Source organism: Eriocheir sinensis, chromosome 16 (genome assembly GCF_024679095.1).
Source record: "Eriocheir sinensis breed Jianghai 21 chromosome 16, ASM2467909v1, whole genome shotgun sequence".
Taxonomy (NCBI): domain Eukaryota; kingdom Metazoa; phylum Arthropoda; class Malacostraca; order Decapoda; family Varunidae; genus Eriocheir; species Eriocheir sinensis.
The window spans coordinates 13,548,651-13,574,839 of record NC_066524.1 but is presented as its reverse complement, the minus strand read 5'-3'; the positions used below and the strand labels follow the sequence as shown (position 1 = coordinate 13,574,839).

Genomic DNA, 26,189 nt, shown 5'->3' with positions numbered 1-26,189 from the left:
TATCCTACGTGCCGTTTCATACAACAGAACTATTTACCACATGTCACTCCGAGAATGTTATGGTGACAAGCGACATGGAGCAATGGAGGAGAGGAAAAAGAGGTGGGGAGGGGGGCTAAGGGAGGGAGGAAGGAGAGAAGGGTGAGGAAAAGAAAATGGAAGTAACGTAGAAGAGGGGGAGGGGACGAGAAGAGCAATATAGAGAACGAAAGAGGTAAAAGAGAGAGAGGGGAAGGAGAGAGAAAAATGAAGGAAAAAAATATAATAAAAGAAATGGATGTTGAAGGGGAGAAAAGGAGGGGACAGGAAGGAAGGAGGAAGGGAAAATAGAAAATGAAAGAGGTAAGAGAAAGAGAGGGAGGAGAGAGAAAAATGAAGGGGAAAATATCGAAAAAGGAAGGGATGTAGAAAGGGAGAAAAGGAAGGGAAAGGAAGGAGGAAGGGAAAATAGAAAATGAAAGAGGTAAGAGAGGAGGTGGGAGAAAGAGAGAAAAATGAAGGGAAAATGGAAATGAAAGGAATAGAAGAAGAAAAAGAGACAAAAATGAAGGATAGATAAATAGAAAGGCAAGAGGAAGATTGTGAAGGAGAGATGGAGGAAAGGAAATGTGATAAAAATATGAGTGAGTGAAAATGAGATAAAAATGGAAGGGAAGGAAGGAGATAAAGGAAGAACGGAAGGAAAGAACAAAAGGAACATACACCATCATCATCATCATCATCATCATCGCAACAAAGAAAACGGAAAATAAATTAGGAAATATAGATGACTTGGAACACACACACACACACACACACACACACACACACACACACACACACACACACATATATAATCTCTCTCTCTCTTCTACGACACTGAGCTACAACGATGATACGTAATAAAGACGGAAATAAGGAGGAAGTCTGTACAGTCGTGGTGTCGGTGAAGAACTTATTGATTAACAGACGCGACTTGATATTAATTATGTTCCCTTAATGATCGACTTTCTCTTTTTTATTTTCATTTTTTTCTTTCCTTTCGTGTCTTTTGTTTTTGTTTTGGTTCCCTGTTCGGGTTTTTTTTCTTCACTTTTCTTTTCTTTCTTTTTGGCGCTGAGACTGATTTCGAAGGGACGTGGGTTTTTTTTCTTTTTGTTTTTCTTTCCTTCTGTCTTTCGTTTTTCGTTCTCACTTTTTTTTTCTCTTTTTCCAGCAACACCGATTTGAAAGGACGTGTCATTTTCTTGTTTTCATTCGTCTTTTCGTATTATTTTCTTTCTTTTTCACTTTCCTTTGACAGCAACACCGATTTTATGAAGGAGCGGGCGACGAAGTGTGTGGTGGGGGGGGGGGGTGTCGACGTGTGTTTGTTTGTATGTGTGTTTGTGAATGTTTATCTTTTCTCTTGTTACTTGATTGAGGTCTTTTTAGTCAGTTCTCTCGTCTCTGTTTGTTTGTTTGTTTTACCTTCCACTCGTTCACTCGTATCCTTGTGTTCATCCTGTGTAAGGCGGCAGGAGTGTCAAGGATCGGTAGGATGTAGGATGCTGGAGAGACGTGAATCCTACAGAGTAAGTTGTTACAAAATGGTGGTGGTGGTGGTGGTGGTGGTGGTGGTGTATTTGGTGTTGGTGGTGGTGGTGGTGGTGGTGGTGGTGTTGGTGTTGGTGGTGGTGGTGGTGGTGGTGTATTTGGTGGTGGTGGTGGTGGTGGTGTATTTGGTGGTGGTGGTGTTGGTGGTGGTGGTGGTGGTGGTGTATTTGGTGTTGGTGGTGATGCTGTTGTTCACTCTCCTTTTTTTTTCTCTTCTTCATTTTCGTCTATTGTCTTTTTTTTTCCTTTGAGTCGAAAGTTTTCTGTTTGTGAAGTTTCCGTTGTTTTTTTTCTATCTCCTAAAGTTTTTTTTCTTTTCCTTTTTCCTGCGGTTCATTCGCTTTCAAACTTATACAAAAAATATATTCTTCATTCTTTACCTATTAAGTTTTTGTTTCTCTCTATTCGCAGAACATGAAACTTGTCTGTTGTTTTTGTGACTTCTTAACTTCCTTCCCTCTCCCTCCCTTCCTTCCTTCCTTCCTTCCTTCATTATGTCTTATTTGAAGTCCTCCGTCTTGCCACTATCCTTCTTCCCCTCCCTTCTATTCCTCCTTCTTTTCTTCCTTCTTTCAACTTCTTCCTCTCTTCTCCATCCATCCATCCTTCTTTCATACGTACTGGCTTATCCTTAAAATGAACCTAAGTGCCCCATCCCTCTATCCTTCCATCCCTCTATCCTTCCCTCCTACTGGCACATATCCGTGAACTGGAGGGACTGGCTTCCTTCATCGCCGGAGGACATGGCGTAGAGGTCGGTGAGGCCCGGCCCGAGGGAGTCCACGGGCCGCAGATCGCTGAGGAGGCTATTCTGGTCCTTCATCTTCTCCCCGACGTGGCGGTCGTGCTCCTGCTTCAAGAGGTTCCGCCGCCACTTTGCCCGCGCGTTCTGGAACCACACCTGCCGAAGAGAGGTAGTGGGATGGTGGTGGCGGAGAAGGAGCAGCAGGAGGAGGAGGTGCAGGTGCAGGAGCAGGAAGGGGAGGACGAGGACGAGGAGGAGGACGAGGATTAGGATGATGATGAGGATTAAGGATGTGGATATGTTAGAAGCAGAATGAGGAGAGGTAGGACAAGGAAGAGAAGTAATGGAAGAAACAGGGATAAAAATAGAAGGAGAGAGAGGAGGAACAGGAGGAGAATGAAATAGGAGGAAGAGGAGGAAGAGGAAGAGGAACAGTTAGAAGCATAAAATGGACGAAATTAAGTCGAAGGAGGAGGAGGAGGAGGAGGAGAAACAGATTGAGAAACTAGATGAAACTGAGGCCACAGATCGATATGAGGTTGAGAGATGAAGTTAAAGGAGGTAGGGTGTGGGGAAGGGGGTTGGGGGTTGGGGGTCAGGGAGGGGGAGGATGTTTGGGAGAGGTGTTTTGTGGCGTCCCTTCCTGCATGTTGGAGACAATGCCTGCCCCTTCCCCCTCCGTGTGTCTGTGCCTCACTCAACTCTTACAGATCGTCATGGCCTAAAGGGAGAGAGAAGACTAGAGAGACAGAGTTCTCCTGCCCTGCCTGCCTCGCCATAAGGGGCTAGTACACTGGGCAAATTTTCCGTGGATCTTCAGTCAAACCACGATTTCCGCTGGCGTGGCTCTCATATTTCCGTGGTTTTCTGACGTGTCCACGATCTTCCAAAGCTAAGGTAGATTTCACCGAAGGACGACGGTTTTACTCACCATCATCATCAGCAGCAATAACAAGAAACAAATGAGAACCACGCTAGCGGAAATCGTGGTTTGACTGAAGATCCACGGAAAATTTGCCCAGTGTAACAGCCCCTTTACCCTACACTCCTCTGCCTTACCCTGACCAGCCTCCCTTACCCCCTGACCTTCGCTACCTTACACTAACCCTTTGTTTTTTGCTGCCTTATTCTCTACCCTGTGTTCCCTTTCATTACTTAGTTTTTATTTTATTTTCCTTTTTCTCTACCTTACTAACGAACTACCGAACTCTTGGAAAACATCACCCTTATGAATAACTACTCTTGTTACTACTTGGCATTCGTAAATCAACACTAATTCCTTTTAAATCTCTAACGAATCACTCTTACTCTTTACTGTTTTTTTTAAAGCTTCCGAACTCTTGGAAAAACACCACCAACCAAATTTAACCACTCACAACCCTCTTTAGAACCCTTGATAACCTTTTTGAACCAACCCTCTACTTACACTACCCAATCCCTTTATTAAACATCCCCACAAACGATCCAATCCTTTTACACTCCCCAACCAATCCTTTCATCCCCCTTCCAGTCCTCTTCCTTACCTGTAGGACCCTCTTGGACAGTCCTGTTTTCTGGGCCAGCTGCTTGAGGTCCTTCGCGTCGGGGTTCTGGTTGAGACTAAAATAGGACTTCATGGTTCTCAGCTGGTGGTGTTTGAAGGAGGTTCGCATCCGCTTGGTTCTGTTCTGCCCGGGGGGTTGGGGGTCGTACCGGTAACCCTCCATCGACATCTCCCCCCCTGGCACGAGTTCTGGAGAGGGGAGAGAAAAGGGTTGAACAGGGAGTTGTTTTTTCTTCGATTCTTGTATGTGTGTGAAACTTTAGTGCAAGGTGAGAGAGAAAGAGAGGTGGGTTTAAATCCTTCTTTTTCTCTTTGTTTTTTTTTGGGGTTTTGTTTGTTTAAGTGTGTGGAGAGAAAGAGATAAATAAGGAGGATTTTTTTTCTGTTATTACGTCTGTGTTTCTTGGGTGGAGAAAGAGGGAGAGAGAGTAGAGAGAGAAGGAGGGAGGAAAAGTCAAAGGATATCTAAGAAAAAGTAGCAGGATAATTTTGTATGTTAAATGTTAAATGTGTGTGTGTGTGTGTGAGTTGGGTACAGTTAGGGTGAGAGAGAAAAGGGGAGAAAATGAGAGAAAGTGATGTGTTAGAAAATAATGTTCAGTTTTTTTGTGTCTGTGTGAAAAAAAAGGTAAAAAAAGATGGATTGAAAGGGGCGAGTGTTGATGTTCTTTTTTTTTCGGTGGGGGTAAGGGGAAGGGGGTGATTGATGGAGGTGGAGAGAGATAGAGAGAGAGGGAAGAGAGATAGAGAGAGGGGGGAAGATAGAGGGAGAGGGAAAGGGGGAGAGAAAAGTTGGGAGGCTGTTCTGTTCCTGTGGTGTGTGGTGGTGGTGATGGTGGTGGTGGTGATGGTGGTGGTGGTGATGCATTCAGTCGCAGCTTCATTAAAGAGGAATCAAGAGCTCGCTTTATGTACCACCACCACCACCACCTCCACCACCACCACCACCACCATCACCACCACCACCACCACCACCATCGGGTTCTCTTTGATGAAACGCAACAATTATCCAGACGCTCTCTCTCTCTCTCTCTCTCTCTCTCTCCGTAATATTCCTCCCTCTCTTTCTCCTTCATTCGTTCTTTCCCTTTTTCTTTTATTTTTCTTTATCTTGATTTCTCTTTGTCTGATCTTCCCTTATGTATTCCCCTCTTCCTCCTCCTCCTCCTCCTCCTCCTCCTCCTCCTCCTCCTCCTCTACCATGTCTGTCTTCCCTCACACCTCGGATACCTCTTTCTCTCTCTCTCTCTGTCTCTCCGTCTGTCTGTCTGTCTGTCTGTCTGTCTGTCTGTCTGTCTGTCTGTCTGTCTGTCTGTATGTATGTATGTCTTACCGTCAAAACCACATTATCATAGAAATTATGCCTTTAGAAATTGACTAAGTGAATTGAAAGCGTAATTTAACTCAACTAATTACGTTTTTCATTTCGTATCGTTCACTATAAGACCAACATCAATATAACAAATCACTTCGCTCTAATGAGATTTACACTAACCGATAAATATGGTAGATTTTCGCTATAAATAAGACCCATTAAAAAGATGTATAGATTGAGAGAGAGAGAGAGAGAGAGAGAGAGAGAGAGAGAGAGAGAGAGAGAGAGAGAGAGAGAGAGAGAGAGAGAGAGAGAGAGAGAGAGAGAGAGAGAGAGAGAGAGAGAGAGAGAGAGAGAGAGAGAGAGAGAGGAAATAGAAGATAGAGAAAAAGAAGATAAAGGAAATATGGAAAATAAGAGAAAAAAACGAGAGAACAATAAAGGAAAGAAGAAAGAATAGAATAAGAAGAATAAGAGAGAGAGAGAGAGAGAGAGAGAGAGAGAGAGTCAGTCAGTCAGTCAGTCAGTAATTAAAAGACCTCTAATCAAAGGCAACATCTCATTAGGACCAGGTGAGAAAGGTGAGAAGGTATGCTCAGGTGAAGCTAAGTAACAGGTGTGCTTAGAAACGGGCAGGTGAGAAGGGAAGAAAGGGAGAGCAGGTGCAGAGGTGTATTTTCAGAACATTCTATTGTATTAATGAAAGGGAGAGAGGGAGAGAGAGGGGGGATAGCATAGGGAGAGGTGGAAGGGAGAGGAAGATGGAAGGGAGGGAGAAAGGGAGAGGGAAATGGTGAAAGGGAGGAAGACAGAAAGAGGGAGATGTTAGAGAGAGAAATGATAAGGGGAGAGGGAGAGAGCGAGAGGGAGAGAGAAGGGAGATAAAAGGTAGAGAAAAGGAGGGTAGGAAAGCGATACATGTAACCTCCATCTTCCTCTCCTCCTCCTCCTCCTCCTCCTCCTCCTCCTCCTCCTCCTCTACTTTACTCCTCCTTCTTCCCCCTCCACCCCCTCTTATGTTACTTTCCTCCCTCCTCCTCCCTCCTCTTCCTCCCTCCTCCCTCCTGCACTAACTCTCAACATGCCCGGAATGTGTCCTCCTCCTCCCCCTCCTCCTCCTCCTCCTCCACCTGCTGCTTCTCCTCCAGCTGAGTTACGAGTTAGTGTTTTCCTTCTTTAACGAGACTTTTTCCTCCTCCTCCTCCTCCTCCTCTTCTCCTCCTCTCCTCCTCCTCCTCTCTCTGTAGTATTAGTAGTAAAGTAATGAAAAAAGGGTCCAGTCTTTGTGTTCTTTACCGCTTCGAAACCGCTTTGGGCAACACGATCTGAAACCTTCCCCAAGAGAATCCGAACCTTTCTAAACAGCATCCGATCGCTTTTAAGAGAATCCGAACCCTTCCTTTTTTCTTACGCCGTCGGTCCCATAACCTTCTCGCGTTGTTATGTCGGGGGGCCGCATACCACGACATAACGCTGCCGGCTCCACCAATCAGCGCTCAGAACCAGCCGGACGTGACATTCGGACTAGCCAATGGGAGGCGAGAGCGGTCCCTTCATCAGCCTTGTCCGACGAATAAAAGAAATCAATATTGGTGGATGCCTGAGGAGCTGACCAATGAGGGAGCTGCTTTCCGATGACGTCACGACACCTCTGACCAATGGCGTGACGGGAAAATGTGTGTGTGTGTGTTCGTGTGTGTGTGTGTGTGTGTGTGTGTGTGTGTGTTTTGTTCATACCTCCATACACAGAGAGAGAGAGAGAGAGAGAGAGAGAGAGAGAGAGAGAGAGAGAGAGAGAGAGAGAGAGAGAGAGAGAAGGTATATTATGGTTGAATAGATAATGGATCGAGAGAGAGAGAGAGAGAGAGAGAGAGAGAGAGAGAGAGAGAGAGAGAGAGAGAGAGAGAGAGAGAGAGAGAGAGAGAGAGAGAGAGAGAGAGAGAGAGAGAGAGAGAGAGAGAGAGAGAGAGAGAGAGAGAGACAGGTGGCAACAAGAGATGACAGGAACGAAGAGAAATTTCCAATATCATCAAGAATAAACGAAAAAAAAAATGATATAAAAAAAATCGAAATAAAAAAAATCACATGCAAAACGAACGAGAAGATAGAGAGAAAAATAATAAAAAAATAAAAATCATACATACGCAAAAATCCCCCAAAACATTCAAACATCAAAATAAGAATGAAAAGAAAGATGGAAAACTGACGTAAAATATGAAACGTATGAAGATAGAATATAAAAAGAAAAAAAAGATATCGAGGTATGAGTCAAAAAAGAGAGAAAAAATGTAAAATGAAATAGGATCAAAGAATTATTATACAGAATCCAATAGTGAGGAATTTCAGGCGGACAGGTAAAGGTGACTGACTGACTGACTGACTGGGTGGTTGACTGACTGATCGACTGGCTGAGTGGCTGGATGGCTGACTGATTGGCTGGCTGACTGATTGACTTACTGACTGGCTGGGTGGCTGACTGACTGAACGACTGGCTGGGTGGCTGACTGACTGATCGACTGGCTGAGTGGCTAGATGGCTGACTGACTGACTGACTGATCGACTGGCTGAGCGGCTAGATGGCTGACTGACTGACTGACTGTATGGCTGACTGAGTGACTGACTGACTGGCTGACTGAGTGACTGAATGAATCGGTGAATGAGTGAATGAGATGAAAAAAAAAAAGAAATGGGAAAGAGGATGAAAGGAGAACATTGCGTAGATAGATAAGTGGAAGGATAGAAGGGTGGAGGGAAGAGGAGAGGAGAAGAGAGAAGAAAGAAGAGGAAAGGACAGGACAAGAGAGGAAAGAAAGGAAAAACTTGAAAGGGAAGAAAAATTACGGCATGGATATGTAGTTAGAGGGGTTGATGGATAGATAGATAAAGAGAAAGTAAGAGAGAAGAAGAGAGGAGAGGAAAGAAAATGAGAATGTGTAATATAAAACCCGAAATTGACCTCTCTCTTGGATACTCATTACCTTTGTCTGTTGTGGGAGCGGTGAGTAGCGAGCTTTTTTTCTACACTCTTTGTATTGCCCTTGAGCCGTCTTCTTTGTGGTAAAAAAATAAAAATAAATAAAAAATAATAATAATGAATTCGAAGATATAAAAAAAGAGATAAAGTGGAAAAAAAAGAATGAGAAAAAAGTCACGCTATTGATGGGTGGTAGATGGGTCGGACTGAATGATTAAACGCGTTCGGATCCGGTTCTGTGTTCCGGCTCGTATCGATTAATTGGGTTCCGTTTGAAAGGAGGGAACGCGGGATGCTGGGACGCGAGGCAGAGGAATGATGCCGTGATGCTGAGGTCCATTCTCTCTCTCTCAGCTATAATGATTCTTTGCTCTATTTTTGCGTTTATATATTTTTTAGTGAGTTTTTTTATTAGTGTAACGATCTTTTTTATTTGTCTGATCGTTTTAATTCGTTGCCTTTTCTCATAATCTATCCACCAATCAGTTATATCTGTCTTTCATTGTCATCTTCGTCATTTTTGTTCTCTTGGTGATGATGATGATAGGGATGGTGGTGATAGTGGTGGTGATGGGGAGGTGCTTTGGGGTGGATGGAGGTGGTGGTGTGTAAGAATCGAACCTTAGTTGAATTGCTATCTCTCCCCATTTTACTTTTTGTTGTCATCTTATCATAGTTGAACCTTGAATTTGCTCTTTCTCTTCTCATTTCAAGTATTATCCCATTTTCTGCCTTCTGTTTTTTTTTTCATTACAGCAAAAGAAACAGCTCTATCCTCTGTTTTTTTTTTTTTTCATTACAGCTAAAGAGACAGCTCTATCCTCTATTTTTTTTCATTACAGCTAAAGAAACAGCTCTATCCTCTGTTTTTTTTTCATTACAGTTAAAGAAACAGCTCAAGGGCAACAAAAAAGGAGTAAAAAAAAAAAAAAAAAAAGCCCGCTAATCGCTGTTCCCACAAAGACAAAAACAATGAGCAGCCAAAAGAGTGGTCAATTTCGGGAGTGACCTATACTTCAATTTTCTCACACCTGTAATTTATTTTATATCCTCTTAAAATTGAAATCCATATCTGCTTCATCTCTTTTCACTCCGTCTATTTTCCTCTACTCTTTAGAATTCGGACCCTCTCTCCTCTCCTCTCTCTTCTCTCTCCATATATTGTTCTCAAGCTTTCAATTTTGGAACTCTATCTTTTCTCTTCATTGTTTATCTCCTCTTCAAACTGGAACCTTTGATTTACTCCATGTATCTCTTCTCACTCTATCTATTTTCCTCTACTCTTTAGAATTCAAACCCTTAATCTTCTGTCTCCTCTCTCTATATATATTGTCCTCAACCTCTCAATTTTGGAACTCTACCTTTTCTCTTCATTGTTTATCTCCTCTTCAAACTGGAACCTTTGATTTACTCCATATATCTCTTCTTACTCTATCTATTTTCCTCTACTCTTTAGAATTCAAACCCTTAATCTACTCTCTTCTTTCTTCATATAGTTCTCAACCTCTCAATTTTGGAACACTTTGTCTTTTCATTGTTTATCTCCTTTTCAAATCTCTCACACCTGCAATCAAACACAACAAATTGCTAATCCCGACGAACACACACACGCACACACAGACACACCTACAAAAATTTCCAGGTGTGTCCAAGGATTTTAACGAGTCGTGATATTTTTGATTAATGACACGCAGGTAACCAATTAGGCCATTCACCAATTACAATTTGTTTTAATGAAGTTATTAATTAGTAAGAGTTTAATTAGCATTGCTTTGGGCGGGAGAGAGGGGGAAGGGGGAGGGGAAGGGAGGGAAGGGGGTGAGGGAAGAGGAAAGAAGGAAGAAAGGAAAGGTGAAGAGGGGAAGGGGTAGGGAAGTGAGGGAAAGGAAGGAATAAAAACAAAGGAAGAAAGGAAGAGAGGAACTAAGAAGAAAAGGAAGATAAAATGGAGAGAAGGAAGGAAGGAAATGAGGAAAGGGAGAGAAAATGGAAAGTAATGGAGAAGAGAAAGGGATGCAAGAGATATAAGTAGGAAAGAAATAGGAGGGAAAAAAAAAAGAGGAAAAGGAGAGAGAAGGAATACATGAGAAATGGGAGGAAACAGGAGAAAAGGGGAACTAGAGGAGGAGTAGGAGGAGGAGGAGGAGGAGGATAATGAGGTAAATTTAATTCCCTTCCTTTTTGTGATAATTAAAAGCAAAAGGTAATTTCGAGACACAAATCACAGGTACCTTGTTCATTAGCCATTAATTAACACCTGTATTGTCCCCCCTACCCCTACCTCTACCCCCTCCCCCCAGGTGCACCCCCCCCCCACCCCCGAGGCATATGACACCGGGAAAATATTAATAGAAAGTCAAAGGAAAGAAATAATTTTGGTCACATTACAAATATATCAATAGCAATAAATAAATAAATAAATAAATAAATAAAACAGTAAAATAAAGTAGGAAGAAAGGATGAAAAGGATGCAAATGCTGAGAAAAGATGAGTGAAAGAAAGGAAGAAAAGGAAGAAAAGGAAGTGAAATGGAAAATGGGAAGGGAAGGCTGTAAGAAGAAAAGGAGAGAGAGAGAGAGAGAGAGAGAGAGAGAGAGAGAGAGAGAGAGAGAGAGAGAGAGAGAGAGAGAGAGAGAGAGAGAGAGAGAGAGAGAGAGAGAGAGAGAGAGAGAGAGAGAGAGAGATTGAAAAAAAATGCCAAAGGATACAGGAAGGAGAATGTACAAGAAGATGAGACAGAGAAAGAAAGAAAAAGAAATACTGAAAGGAAAGAGGAAGAGAATAGGAAACAAGAAAAATGGTGGAAGAGAGGAACTAAGAAGGAAAGGAAGATAAAATGGAGAGAAGGAAGGAAATGAGGAAAGGGGGAGAAAATGGGAAGTAATGGAGAAGAGAAGAAATGAAAAGGAAGTTGAAAAAAAGCATGAAAAATGATGAACAAAAACAGGAAGACAACACGAGAAAGAGAGGAAGAAAAAGAAAGATATAGAAAGAAGGAGAAGAACAGAATGTCAAAGAAAAGATAACCAAATAAGAAATAAAGAAACCTTAGATCTCGCCGCCGACATGAGAAGAAAAGAGAAAAAGAAAGAAGAAGAAAAAAGACGAAGCAAGAAAAGAAGAAAAGAATGGCAAGGAAGAAAATCACCAAAGAAACAAACAAAAACAATAACAACCCTGCGAACCCAGAAGAAAGTAAAATGAAATAAAATAAAGTAAAGTAATTGACCTCTCTTTCGGCACTCCTCTGTACTCTTTTAGGAGTAGTGAGTAGCGGTCTTTTTTTTGCATTATTGTTTTCTTTTTTTATGCCCTTGAACTGTCCTTTGCTGTAAAAAAAAAGTAAATAATGAAAGTAAGAAAAGAAGAAAAGTAGTAAAAGAAAAAGAAATAAGAGGAAAGAAACTTGAAATCTCACCACCAACACCAAAACAACAACAAAAAACAAACAAACAGAGAAGAAAGGGTGAGGAAAATGAGTGAACTGAACTTGAACTGTCTTCTTTGCTGTACAAAAAAAAAGTAAGTAATGAAAGTAAGAAATGAAGAAAAAATAATGAAACCTAAAAAACAAATGAGAGGAAAAAAAGAAACTTGAAATCTCACCACAAACACGAAAACAAGAAGAAAAAAACAACCAGAGAAGAAAGGATGAGGAAGATGATTGAACTGAACATGAACTGTCTCCTTTGCTGTAAAGAAAAGTAAATAATGAAAGTAAGAAAAGAAGAAAAAATAATAAAACCTAAAAAACAAATGAGAGGAAAAAAAGACTTGAAATCTTACCACGAACACGAAAACAAGAAAAAAACAACAACCAGAGAAGAAAAGGTGAAGAAAATGATTGAACTGAACTTGAACTGTCTCCTTTGCTGTAAAAAAAAAATAATAATAATAATGAAAGTAAGAAAAGAAGAGAAAAATAGTAAAACATAAAAACAAATGAGAGTAAAGAAAAGAAACTTGAAATCTCACCACGAACACGAGAACAAAACAAAACAAAACAAAAAAAAACAGAAGAAAGGGTGAGGAAGATGATTGAACTGAACTTGAACTGTAATGAAAGTAAGAAAACAAGAAAAAATAATAATAAAAACAAATGAGAGGAAGAAAACAACTAGAAATCTCACCGCCAAAAAAAAAAAAAAAAAAAAAAGGAGAAGAAAGGGTGAGGAAGATGATTGAACTGAACTTGAACTGTAATGAAAGTAAGAAAACAAGAAAAAATAGTAAAACATAAAAACAAATGAGAGTAAAGAAAAGAAACTTGAAATCTCACCACGAACACGAGAACAAGAAAACAAAACAAAACAGAGGAGAACATGTGAGGAAAATGATTGAACTGAACTTGAACTGTAATGAAAGTAAGAAAAGAAGAAAAAATAATAAAAGAAAAACAAATGAGAGGAAGAAAACAACTTGAAATCTCACCAAAAAAAACAAAAAAAACAGGAGAAGAAAGGAAGAGGAAAATGATGAAGGGAAGGAGACGGAGCGACAAACAGACAGGCGGACAGATAATGGTGCACGCTTGGCCGCCTCCCGCACACCTTAAGTCGGCGACAAAGGCGACAATTAGGGCGAGATTCACAGGTAAGGCGCCGACGTGACCCTTTGAGTCTAATTTTGACTTTATTAAAAGGAATGACTCTACAGGTGTGTTTGGGGGGGGGGGGAGGAGGGTGGATGTGTGTGTTCGGGTGTGTGTGTGTGTGTGTGTGTGTGTGTGTGTGTGTGTGGAAAGAAGGAAAAGTGTAAAGATAACGACAAGAAAAGAAAGAAAATGGAAACGTAATATAAAGAAAGTAAAGAAGAAAGATAAGAAAAATAAGAAAACGTGAAAACAAGCAAAAGGAAATTGAAAGATAGTAAGAAGAACGAGGTAAAGAAGAAGAAATATAAGATAGGGTAAGATAATAAGGATAAAGAAAACAAGAAAATCATCACCAAATAAGAAAACCAAAAAAAAAACAAAAAAACACGAGACCCGCATAAACAACAAACAAAAGAAGAAAATAACAAAGACAAGAGAAGATAACAATGACAAAGCAACTACAAAACATCACCACCAAATAAGATAAAAACAAAAAAGAAAAAAAAAACACCTGAGATCCAAACACAAAAACAAAAAACAACAACAACCAAAAAAAAAAACACTATTTCAAAGCACACTTCACTACTGACGAAGGAACCGCCGGAGGATATTATCAGCTGCATGACGAGGAGGAGGAGGAGGAGGAGGAAGAAGAAGAATGAGGAGGAGGAAGAATAAGAAAAAGAAGAAATGAAGAGTAGCAGCAGGAGGAGGAGGAGGAGGAAAAAGAAGAAGAAGAAGAAGAAGAAGAAGAAGAAGAAGAAAAAACAAGAGGAAGAGGAAGAAGAAATAAAGAGTAGCAGCAGCAGGAGGAAGAGGAGGAGGAGGAGGAGGAGGAGGAAGAAGAAATAAAGGAGGATGAAGAAGAAAAGATAAAGAATTAGAAAAAGGAAGGAAGGAGGGAAGAGAAAAAGACGGAGGAAAAAAAAACGAGAAAAATGAAAATTATAAATAAATGAAAAAAAAAATAGACAGGAGGAAGAGGAGGAAGAGGAGGAGGAGGAGGTCTCGGTCTCGGTCTCGGTCTCGGTCTCGGTCTTAGGCCCTCATTACCACATCCTCAAGTCCCTCGTGTGTCTCCTGCGGCTCCTTTGAAGGCTTGGAGGTGAGAGGGGGAGGGGGAGGAAGGGCTTATAGAAGGAAGGGAAGGAAGAGTATAGAAAAGGAAGGAAAGAAAGGAAGAATACGGAAAAAGAAGGGAAGGGTATGTTGAAGGAAGGGAGTGGAAGGAAGAGAAAAATATAAAGGAAGGGAAGGGAAGGAAGGGAAAGGTATGAGATGGATGGAAATAGAATAGCAAGGAAGGAAAGGATAAGAAGAAATATAGGAGAGAGAAGAGAGGGTACAGAGGAAGGGCTTATAGAAGGAAGGGAAGGAAGGGTATAGAGAAGGAAGGAAAGAAGGGAAGGATATGAAAAAAGAAGGGAAGGGTAGGTAGAAGGAAGGGGCTGGAAGAAGGAGAAAAAATATAGAGAAGGAAGAAAAGGGAAGGGAAAGGAAGAAAGAGAAAGATATAGAGAAGAAAGGGAAGGGAAGGGAAGGGAAGGAAGGGAAAGCTATAAGAAGGATGGGAATAGGATGGTAAGGAAGGAAAGGATAAAAAAGGGTACAGAGGGAAGGGAAGGGATGGTATATAGAGGGAAAGGAAAGGAAAGGGAAAGGAATTGTGGATAAAAATAAGGAAGAGAAAGATATTGAAACGGTAGAAAGAAAAAAAGGTTACAAAGAAAGGAAGAAAAGGAATAGACAAAAAGAGACGAGAGAAAACGGGAAGATGTTTGCACCCCGTCCCCGTTTTCTGTGTTCATCTCGACGCCGTGAAGGGGAGAGAACGGATGGATGGATGGAAGGGGAAGAAGAAGATGAAGGGGGATGAAGGGAAGAGAAGGGAGGAAGGGGAAAGATAGAGGCAAAGATAGAACGAAGAAGAAGAAGAAGAAGGGGCGGCAGAAATAAAGACGAGGAAGGATCACCAAACTACAGCAGCTTCCGTTTTCTGTTTGGGAGCATAACACCGCGACTTTGGGTCCCTGAGGAGGCGCGGGAGGGGGCGTGTGGGTGGAGGAGGAGGAGGAGGAGGAGGAGGAGGAAGACTTTGGCGGCAACTTAAAAGACTTCTACGAGGCCTGACATTGTACAGAAAAAGACAGACAGACAGACAGACAGAGAGGAATAAGGAGTGACAGGTTTTGTGTTTATCCTGAAGGCACGGGGAGAGAGAGAGAGAGAGAGAGAGAGAGAGAGAGAGAGAGAGAGAGAGAGAGAGAGAGAGAGAGAGAGAGAGAGAGAGAGAGAGAGAGAGAGAGAGAGAGAGAGAGAGAGAGAGAGAGAGAGAGAGAGAGAGAGAGAGAGAGAGAGAGAGAGAGAGAGAAGGGGAAGAGAGGGAAAAGAGAGAGAGAGATAGAGAGAGAGAGAGAGAGAGAGAGAGAGAGAGAGAGAGAGAGAGAGAGAGAGAGAGAGAGAGAAGGGGGAAGAAGCGGGAATGGAGGGAGGGAGAAAAGAGATGATAAAAATGAAAGAAAGGGGAGAAAAGAGAAAGAATAAGGGAGGGGAAGAGAGGGAGAGAAGGGAGAGGAGGGAAAGTAAGGGAAAAGAGATGAAAAAAATGAGTAGGAAAGGAGGGAAGAGAAAGGAAGAATAGAGGAGAAACAGAGAGAAAGAGGAAATGAGAGGAGAGAGAAAGGATGCTGCATTAAAGAGAGAGAGAGAGAGAGAGAGAGAGAGAGAGAGAGAGAGAGAGAGAGAGAGAGAGAGAGAGAGAGAGAGAGAGAGAGAGAGAGAGAGAGAGAGAGAGAGAGAGAGAGAGAGAGAGAGAGAGAGAGAGAGAGAGAGAGAGAGAGAAATAAATTAGGTTGGAAGTGAAGGAAGGACATATTAAAATGAGAGAGAAGAGAGGAAATAGAGAGAGAAGGGGAGAGGAGAAGTTTGGTTGGTAAATGAGTGAGAGAGGAGAGAGATTAAGGATGCTGTAAGTAGGAGAGGAAGGAGATGAAAGAGAGAAAGAAGGAGAAGCAGGAAAGAGAAGAGAGAGAGTTAAGTTACGAAATGAAGGAGAGAGGGAAAGAGTTAAGAGAGAGAGAGAGAGAGAGAGAGAGAGAGAGAGAGAGAGAGAGAGAGAGAGAGAGAGAGAGAGAGAGAGAGAGAGAGAGAGAGGAGGGAAAATTAAGTTACAAAAGAAAAGAGAAAGATGAAGAAAGAGGAGAAAGAGCAGTGTGAAAGAGAGATGCCGAGGATTTTGGTAGTTAAATAACGGAGAAGAGAAAGCCGAAGATTGGAGAGGAATGAGAAGAGAAAGACGAGGGAGAAAGAGAGAAGAGGGAGAGAGATAATGTGCTGAACGCGAAGAAGAGAAAGACGAGGGAGAGAAGAGCGAGAGAGAAAGAGAGAAGAGGGAGAGAGAGAAGAGAGAGAGAGAGAGAGAGAGAGAGAGAGAGAGAGAGCGAGAGAGAGAGAGAGAGAGAGAGAGAGAGAGAGAGAGAGAGAGAGAGAGAGAGAGAGAGAGAGAGAGAGAGAGAGAGAGAGAGAGAGAGAGAGAGAGAGAGAGAGAGAGAAGAGAGAGCGAGAGAGAAAGAGAGAAGAGGGAGAAAGAGAGAAGAGGGAGAGAGAAAGAGAGAAGAGGGAGAGAGAAAGAGAGAAGAGGGAGAGAGAAAGATAGAAGAGGGAGAGAGAGAAAGAGAGAAGAGGGAGAGAGAAAGAGGGAGAGAGAAAGATAGAAGAGGGAGAGAGAGGAGAGAGAAAGAGAGAAGAGGGAGAGAGAAAGATAGAAGAGGGAGAGAGAAAGAGAGAAGAGGGAGAGAGAAAGAGAGAAGAGGGAGAGAGGAAGAGAGAAGAGGGACAGAAAGAGAGAAGAGGGAGAGAGAAAGATAGAAGAGGGAGAGAGAAAGAGAGAAGAGGGAGAGAGCTAACGTGCTGAACGCGGTAACCAGCAAGCTCAACCCTCCAACAATTGACAGAGGGAGGCATGAGGGAAGGAGACTCGCCTTTGTTTGCGTTCAGAGGCGAGTAAATATTTTGTCGTGCCTTGTTTGCAGTCAACAGCGAAGTGAAATAATGCCCGCGGCGGTGGTGGTGGTGGTGGTGGTGGTTAGGTGGTGGTTGTGGTGGTGTTCATTGTCCAACTCTTTCCCTCAACTCCACACTCCACCCAACCACAGAAAAATAATAGTAGTTGTTGTGGTGGTAGTAGTAGTAGTAGTTGTGGTTGTTGTTGTGGTTGTTGTTGTTTGTTCCCTTCTACTTTTTTATATTTTCATAACTATACTTTTTTTTTCCACTCCTTCTTTTCCTTCCATATTTATGTCTATTTGGAAAACAAGAAAAAAAATAACTGGACGTAGAAATATAAAAAAGAATGAAAGAAAGTAAAAGAAAAAAAGGAAGTGTGACCAAAAAATGAAAAAAATACACGAAGACGAAAAAAACAATAAAAATGAAAATAAATGAATGAAAAAAGAAGAAAAGAAAGAAGAGAGAAGAAAAGATTATATTTAACTTGAAAAATACGGAATGAAAGAAAAGAAAAGGAAAAAATAAGACCAGAAAATGAAAAATATATACGAAGAAGAAATAAAAACACGAAAAATAAAAAAAATGAAAGAAAAAAGAAAAAGAGGAAAAACGAAGAAAAAGAGGAAAACCATTAAATATTTCCCTCCCAAAAAAGTGAATAGACAGCGAAACCAAAAACTCCTATCACCATCAAAGACTCTCTCCCCTCCCTCCCCTTCTCTCTCTCTCTCTCCCCCCCTCACATCAATGGCGCCTCCTCCCATTATATAATTCATAGCCTCCATTTCATCCGTTGGGCAAACACTTGGTGCATTCAAACATATGCTTCTTGTTGACTCCAGAGAGAAAACGGGAAGATGTTTGCACTCTGTCCCCGTTTTCTATGTTCATCTCGACGCCGTGAAGGGGAGAGAACGGATGGATGGATGGGAGGGGAAGAAGATGAAGGGAGATGAAGGGAAGAGAAGGGAGGGAGGGAAAAGGATAGGGACGCAAACTGATAGAGAAAGGAAGGAAAAGAAAGGAAAGGGAAAGAAAATGAGGAGAAGAGAGAGATGGAATGAGAGAGGAGAGATGAAGGGGAGGGATGGAAAAGGATGGAAAGGGAGAGAAAGGAGATGGGAGAGGGAACAGCATGGGAAGGAAATAAAAGAAAAGGGAAGGGAAGAGGAGGAAAGGATTCGATGGTAGGGGAAAGCTGAAGGAAAGGAAAGGGAAAGGAGGGAAAATGATAGGAAAGAAAGGAAATAAAACTGGAAGAGACAGGAGAGGGAAAGAAAGACAGAAAGAATAAAAAGCTAAACGAGAGAGAAAAAAGGTTAACAGGAAATGAAAGGACGGTAAAATCAAAGACGAAAAAAAAAATGAAAAAAATAAATAAACTGATTAAACATGAAAACTAAGAAAGGAAAGAAAGGAAAGAAAAGTTGCGGTATACACGCGCATTTAAGATAACCTGTAAGAGGGGCGAGGCAGACAGGTGGGCAGGGATTCAGGTAGTCGGTAAACAGGTATGAATATTACATCACAAACAACACAGGTAGGGAGGAAGATAGGTAGGCAGGTGGGGAGGTAGGGAGGTAAGGATTGGATGGAAAGGGAAGAAGGAAAGGAAGGCATGGAATAGGAAGGAAAGAAGAAGGAAGAAGGGTATAGAATGAAAAGGGAAGTAGAAGGAGAGGGAAGGTGTGTAAGGATGGGATGGAAAGGGAAGAAGGAAAGGAAGGTATGGGATAGGGAGGAAAGAAGAAAGAAAAATAGATAGAATGGGAAGGGAAACAGAAGGAAAGGAAAGGTGTGTAAAGATGGGATGGAAAGGAAAGAAGGAAAGGAAGACATGGGATAGGAAGGGAAGAAGGAGGAAAGTAAGGGATGGAATGGATAGGAAAGGAGAAGGAAAGGAAGGCATGGGATAGGAAGAAAAGAAGAAGGAAAGTAAGAGGTGAAATAGGAAGGGAAGGAGAAGGAAAGGAAAGGAATGGCAGGTAGGTAGGTAGGTTGGCACGGAGGCACATCTGGAATAGGTAAGAATATTGCATTAAAACTCCAAAACTCTCCTCCGTAAGCTAGTGGAGAGATGGAGGGGAAGCAGGAAGGAAGATGGAGGGATGTGGGAGGAACGATTAGGAGGGTAGAAGGAGGAAAGTATGGAGGATAAAAGGGCAATGGGAAGAAAGTATGGAGGAAAGTAATGATAGACGTGGGAAGAGGTGGGAGAAAAGGAGGGAGGAAACTAGGAGGAAAGTGGGAGAAAAAAAGAAAGGTAAGGAGAGTAGAGGAAGGAGAGCAGGAGTAGGCATATGAGAGGCAATATTGCGTAAAACCATTAAACCTCTCCTCGGTTACCTAATGGACAGGTGAGCAGGTAGAGAGGTAGACAGGTAGAGATGTAGACAGGTAGATGATGAGGAGCAGTAAGTAGCGGGCTTTTTTTTCATATTTTCTTTTTTTTACGCCCTTGCACTGTCTCCTCTGCTGTAATATAAAAAAAAAACACTTCCCAGGTTGGTGCGTCTGAGGTAGGTTCTAATATTGCGGAGAAGTCGTTAAAATTTTATGTGAAGCTTATAGTAATGGACAGGTCTGCAGGTTGAGATGAAGACAGGTAGATAATAAAGAGTATTCTCCTGAGGTCTTGATGCTACGTAAAAAAATTCAGACTTTCCTCTACTGGCCAAGGTAATGGACAGGTAAGGGTTATAGGTGTAGGTGGAGAGATAGTTAACAAGTACCGATATTGAAGCTTTTTTTTACACTTAAAGAAACAGCTCAAGGACAACAAAAAAAGGTGTAAAAAAAAAAAGCCCGCTAATCGCTGTTCCCACAATAAAAGTAGTAAACAAACAAAATCTTTAAGTGGACGAAGCAAACACCTTTCACCTTGTGGCTTGACTTGGCTTAGTGGGATGTTGGGCGGGTCTTGGCTTAGGTTAGGTTGGGTTGGAGTGGCTTAACTTGACATGGCTTGGCGGGACGGGGCTTGACTTGGCTTGACGGGGCTTAGTTTGGATTTACTTTTCTTCTTTTTGGCTTGGCGTGGCTTGGCAGGGGTTTGTGTGGCTTGGGCTAGCGGGGTACTGTGTGGGTGTTAGCGTGGCGTGGCTTGGTGTGGCTCAGGGTTGCTGGTGCCGGGTGCGTTGTGTCGTGTTTGCCGCGGCGCGAGGGGGCCATTCAGCGCCCTGTTTGCCCTCCCAATAGCCGCGCCATCCCTCACGCACCGCTGACTTTTCAAGATGCGGACACGGAAAAGGATTAAACATAGACACATGTCCCTCCTCTGCCCTCTCCTTCGTCTCCTCCTTTTCCCCTTCTCTCCCTTTCGTATGCTTTTTTCTCGGCTTAACATTTGCGCTTTACTCTTCTCCTGTTTCTTACTTCCTGTTCTTTCTCTGTTCCTTTTCAATACAGAGACGTGTCCTTCCCATCTTCCCTTCCCTTCTTCTCCTTTTCCTCTCGTATGTTTTTTTTCCGTCCTTCCTCTCCTTTCGTGTTTCTTATTCTCTCTTTTCTTTCCCTCGTTCCCTTCCTCTCTTTCCTTTCCTCTCCCTTTTGCTTCTCTTCCTCCCTTCCGTCTTGGTGTAATATGCCTTTTCTTTCCTCCCTTTACTCTCCCTCCTTTTCTCTTTCCCTTTCTTCCATTAAAACTTATGCTCATGTCTCTTAAATTCATCCCCCCTTAACTCTCCTTCCTTCCTTACTTCCATCCTTCCTTCCATCCTTCCTTCCATCCTTCCTTCCTTCCTTCCTTCCTTCCTTCCTTCCCTCTTTCCTTCCTTCCTTCCTTCCTCCATTTCGTGAGATAATCGTGTAAGGGAGAAAGAAGAAGAAGAAGAAGAAGAGAGAGAGAGAGAGAGAGAGAGAGAGAGAGAGAGAGAGAGAGAGAGAGAGAGAGAGAGAGAGAGAGAGAGATGTTAAAGCTGTTTGTTTTCCTTGTTTGCATTATGAAAGTGAGCTTGTGTCCCTCCCTTCCTCTCTCCCTCTTTCTCTCTCTCTCCCTCTTTCTCTCCCTCTTCCCCTCCCTTATTCCTTCCCTCATTCCTCCCCTCTTAAGTTTTTTTTGTTCTCGCGTGCTCTTTTAGTCTCTCTCTCTCTCTCTCTCTCTCTCTCATATTTTTTCTCTTTTTCTCCTATTTCTTTTCTTTCTCTTTATCCCTTATACATTTACTCTTAATAATCACCTTCTAGACTTCTTTTAGTTTATTCCTACTTATTCCTTCCTTCCTTACCCCTCTTCCTCCTTCTTTTCCTCCTTCTCTTCATCTTCCTCCTTCTTCAACAACAGTCTCTTATCTTCCCTATTCTCTCTCTTTCATCCCTCTCCTCCTTCTCCTCCTTCTCCCACCCATCTCCTCTTCTCCTCTCACCCACCACCCACCTCCTCTTCTCTTCCTCCGAACCACCCACCTCCTTTTCTTCTCCTCCTCCTCCTCCTCCTCCTCTTTCCACGTCCTCCTGTCTCGCCATTATGTTTCGCTCGAGTGCCGTGTCAGAGAGGCAGTCAAGAGCGAGAGTGTTTGTGTGTGTGTTTGTAACGTCGAGAGAATAACATTGGAACACGCGACTCGCAGCCTCTCTAAAAGGGCGGGATGGAAGGGGACGGGAAGAAAGAGGGATGCTGTGTGGGATGTTGGGAGGGATGGTGAGGAGGGTAAGAGGGGGGAATGGAGGGGAGTTAAGTGTTAGTGGGATAAAGGAAGAAGGGAAGGAGGAAAACAAGTAGAGGAAAGTAGGAAACAAAGTAGAAAAAAAACAGAGGAGGGAAGTAGATGGAGTGAAATGGGAGAAAAATAGACAGGGAATGTAGGAAAGAAAGAAAATAGGGAGAGAAGTAGAAGGAAAGTATAGGGAGGAGGGAAGAAAAGGGAGTAAAGGAAGAGGAATAAATGAAGAAGGGAACGTAAGGGGAAGGAAAAGGAACAATGAAATGAGGGAAAAGGAAAGATTCGAAGAGAGATGGAGTGATGGAGGAAGGGAAGAAGAGGAAAGGAGAGAGAGAGAGAGAGAGAGAGAGAGAGAGAGAGAGAGAGAGAGAGAGAGAGAGAGAGAGAGAGAGAGAGAGAGAGAGAGAGAGAGAGAGAGAGAGAGAGAGAGAGAGAGATGAGAGGAGAGAAGAGGAGAGAAAAGAGAAGGGAAAGAGAAAATAAGAATAAAAGAAGAGAAAAATACGAAAAAACGCAAAAAAAGGAGAAAAACGGGCGAAGAACGGAGAGAGAGAGAGAGAGAGAGAGAGAGAGAGAGAGAGAGAGAGAGAGAGAGAGAGAGAGAGAGAGAGAGAGAGAGAGAGAGAGAGAGAGAGAGAGAGAGAGAGAGAGAGAGAGAGAGAGAGAGAGAGAGAGAGAGAGAGATCGCCCCAAACATATGTCCGTAATTCACCACAAAAACTGATAAAAGAACGCACTTAACCACGTAAAGAGAGAGAGAGAGAGAGAGAGAGAGAGAGAGAGAGAGAGAGAGAGAGAGAAAATCAACACTCCCTCAAAAGATTCATCGCTACCCATATGGAACCTAAGAGAAGGGAGGGAGGAAGGAACGGGGGGGGGTGGGGGGGTTGAGGGGAGGGAGATAAAATGCTTGATAGGAGAATTCATAAAGGGAGCGAAACAAAGATATGAAAGGGAGTCGTGATAAAGGGAGGGGAAGGGAGAACAGGGAGAACAGAAAACATATGCCCGGTGTGTTTGTTTTAAGCTGCAGTAATTTATTTCCATTAGCTAATCAAGGTAAGAGTGATCATCTGTATAATTGTTTTTTTTTTCTTCTCCCTCCTAGAAGTAAACAACCCCCCCCCCCTTCCCCTTCCTCCTCCCCTTCTCCCTTTTTAGTCCAATTTTGATAAGTGATTTTGCTTTTGACTTTTCTTGCTTTTGTTTTCTTCTTTCGATTTTTTCTCTTCATTTTTCTTCAAGTGTCCTTTTCTTTTTCTTCCACTCCTTTTTTTCTTTTCTTTGATTTCCTTTATCATTTTGTGTTCTTATTCCACATCTTATTAATTTCTTTGTTCTTTTCTTCTACTCTCAAGTGTCTCCTTCCTCTTCTTCTTCTATTCATTCTTCTGTTGTTTTTCTTTTCCTAGTCTCTTTTCATCATTGTTTGTTCGTATTCGTTCTTTACTTACTTTTCTTTATGGTTTGTTTTTTTCATTCTCTTTTTGTTTTACGTTCCTCAAGTTTCCTCTTCTATTGTTCTCCACTCATTTCATTTATCCTGTTCCTTCCCCTTCCGTTCCCCTCTTCATTAATTCCTCTTCCTTAACTCCCTTTTCTTCCCTCCTCCCTATACTTTACTCCTATTTCCCTCCCTGCTTTCTTTCTTTCTTTCCTACATTCCCTATCTACATTTCCTTCATTCTGTTTCCATTTATACTAACCAAACCTACATCCTCCTTCCTTCTCCTTCTACTCTTTCTCATTCCTCTCCGCCTTCTTCCTCCCTTTTCCTTCACTCTGTTTCCATTTATACTAACCAAACCTTCATTCTTCTTTCTCCTCCTCCTCCTTCTCTTCCTCCTTCACGAGTTTTATTTTCATCAGTATATTTTCCTATCATCATTTGAGTTCGTTGTTTTACATAAGTTGGGCTTAGATAGACGTATACTTATCCTCTTCCCTGCTCTCTTTTTACCTGTCTAATTGAATGACGGGCAGGTGATTGAATGGTAGGTAATGGAGTTGTAGGTAATGGAGGGGTAGGTAATGGACTCTCGATATTATTTCTCCTAAGCCACCAGGTAATATGTACTTTCCACGCAGCTCTTATCCCGTAAAATTCCACATACCTGCAGCATCCCAAATCACCTTAATCACCTTGTTAATTGTCCCCCGGTACTTATTTTCCACTTGGCTCAACCATCTACTACTTATCTCCTGTTTTTTTATTGTTTTTTTTTTTTCGTCGTGGATTTGATGTATTTTCACTTAAGTCTTAAATCGTTCTCGTTCCTTCCGGTTCGTTTTTTTGTGTGTGTGTGTGTTTTCCGTCATGCCTAACCCAACAATTTAGCACACTTCTCTTTTTTTTTTTACTCTAATGTATTTGATGTATTATCCCCTAATCGTTCTCCTTCCTTCCGGTTCTGTTTTTTTTTTCCCTGCTGTCCTTCCGTCATCTCTAACCTAACAATTTAGTACTTATCTTTTTTTCTCTTCTGCTGGTTACGGATTTGATGGATTTTCACTTAAAGTCCTACATCTCTTCCTCTCCTTCCGGTTCATACTTTTTTTTTCTTCTTCCCTTAATTCCTTTTCGTCATTCCTTCTTCTCCCTTTTAGAATATCAACAAGTATTCTTTTCTTTTTCATTCTTGTCCACATCCATTTTTTTCGCTTTTACCTTCTTTTTTTTTCCTTTCCTCTTTCCCTCTTCCTCTTTTCCCTTTTAGAATATCAACACGTATTCTTTTTTTATTCTTGTCCACATCCATTTTTTTCGTTTTTACCGTCTTTTTTTTTTCCTTTCCTCTTTCCCTCTTCGTCATCTTCCCTTTTAGAATATCAACACGTATCCATTTTGTTACTTTTTTTCATTCTTGTCCACTTTCGTACCTTACATACCTGACTTTCATTCATCCTTAACCTCTCTTCCACTCATACCAAACACATTCACTTCCAATCACATCTAAATCTACCTCATAAAGCATCTTACTCATTTTCAATCATTTGTTACTTGTCATCCACTCACACTAATATACACTTTTACATTTCAAACTTAACTCCACTCTTCCACTCACCCCAAACCTTATCTTCCACTCATGTCTATATAAACCTCCATTCTACATCCATTCTCTTTATACTCATTCTTTAACTTTCCTTCTGCGTTTCAAACATCTAATTCTACTTCTACTTATTCCTGAATCCTCCTATTGTGTCATCGTCAGTATTCCACATTCTCCATATCTCTCGTTTCTTACATTTAAATCCACTTTCATTTATTCTTCAACCCTTCTTCAGCGCCTTCGTCAGTGTTCTCCTTTCTCCATATCTCTTATTTCTCACATTTAACTCCCATTCCTCAACTTTCCTTCTACATCTTCCTCAGTTACCTCCATTCACATCAAAATCCACTCCTCCACTCATTCCCCAACCCTCCTTCAGCGCCTTCGTCAGTAGTAGCCCTCTACAGAAAGTACTTACCCATGCCGGGGGTGAGGGGCGTGAGGGGCGGCATCTCATCATTGGGGAGCTTTCTCTTCCTCGGTCTGCCCTTCTGCGCCGCCCCCACGCCGTTGTAGAAGGCGAGGCGGGGCGTGGCGGGGGACAGGGGCGGGAAGGCCATACCGGAGGACACGCCCACCGCCTCCATTTCGGCTTCAGATTGGAGGATGAGTTCGTAATGGGCGCGACAGTACACCGCTCCGTCCCGCATTCCGAAGTGATCGCCTGTCGGAGGGGGAGAAGGAGACGCGGCTTTAATGAGGGTTCGCGGCGTACCTGTGTTATTACGGGACACCTGAGTCATGTTCCAGGTAAAGGTGTTATCAGGGGTGCATGTCCCGCGTGTTCCCCCTTTTACCGGAGTCATGTTGTGTGTGTTTGTGTGTGTGTTACCTGGTTTTAGTTTCTTTCTCGTGTGCGTGTGTGTGTGTTTGCTTTTTTGTATGTGTGTGCGTGAGTGTGGACAGGTGATGCGAAGGTGTGTGTGTGAGTGTGTGTGTGTGTTTTGTTATTTACCTGAGTCATGTTCTGTGTGTTACCTGGTTGTAGTTTCTTACCTGTGCGTGTACGTGTGTGTGTGGACAGGTGATCCGCAGGTGTGTATGTGAGTGTGTGTTTTTCTTATTTATTACCCTTGTTTTATTTCTGTGTGTGTGTGTGTGTGTGTGTGTGTGTGTGTGTGTGTGTGTGTGTGTGTGTGTGTGTGTGTGTGTGTGTGTGTGTTTATACGATTTGATTATAGTATTGCCATTAACTTGTTCTTGGATTTTCTCTATATTATTCTCTTGCTTGTGTGTATATGTGTATGTGTGTGGAGGAACCGCGGGGGAGGGGAGGCAGACGGTGGAGAAGGGGTGACGATATTAGTAACACTCCTCTGAACATATATTTTACTTCTATATATTTTTTATGCGTTTCGATTTCACGATAAGCCTAAAATGGGAACGTTGGTAATGAGATCAAAACACGAATCGGATTGGGATCGAAAACTCTGATGCCATAAAAGAGAATTTGATTTGACGGAAGTATGTGAGGTTCTTAACGTACGCCATTTTACTAACTCGGAAAAAAAAAATTATATATTCCCGTAAAATCCAGAATCAAAACGTAAAATTATGTAACTCCAAAAAGCGACGAACCAGAGAAAAGGAGAAAATCTGTAAAATATGAAAGGAAAAAAATAGTATGCCAAAAAAATGAACAATATAAAAAGTTGAAAATATACAGAAAATATAAAAAAGTAAGCATCCTGAAAATAAATTGAATCGAGAAAATATAAAAACCG

The 26,189-nt window shown here is 42.1% G+C and overlaps 1 protein-coding gene across 2 annotated transcripts in view; it reads right to left on the bottom strand.

Moving 5' to 3' along the window:
- Positions 1 to 1,805: 1,805 nt before the first annotated feature.
- Positions 1,806 to 26,189, bottom strand: part of LOC126999321 (LIM/homeobox protein Lhx2-like) — a 66,316-nt gene continuing 41,932 nt past the window's right edge. The window contains exons 4-6 of one of the 2 annotated variants that reach the window (XM_050861776.1): positions 24,884 to 25,129; positions 3,844 to 4,052; positions 1,806 to 2,476 (exon numbers count right to left, since the gene is read on the bottom strand). In XM_050861776.1, the coding sequence (XP_050717733.1) occupies positions 2,264 to 2,476; positions 3,844 to 4,052; positions 24,884 to 25,129 (668 nt within the window). In that variant the 3' untranslated portion in view covers positions 1,806 to 2,263. Of the gene's footprint in view, positions 3,042 to 3,843; positions 4,053 to 24,883; positions 25,130 to 26,189 lie in introns of both variants that reach the window. The other variant, XM_050861777.1, reaches the window with a different exon arrangement.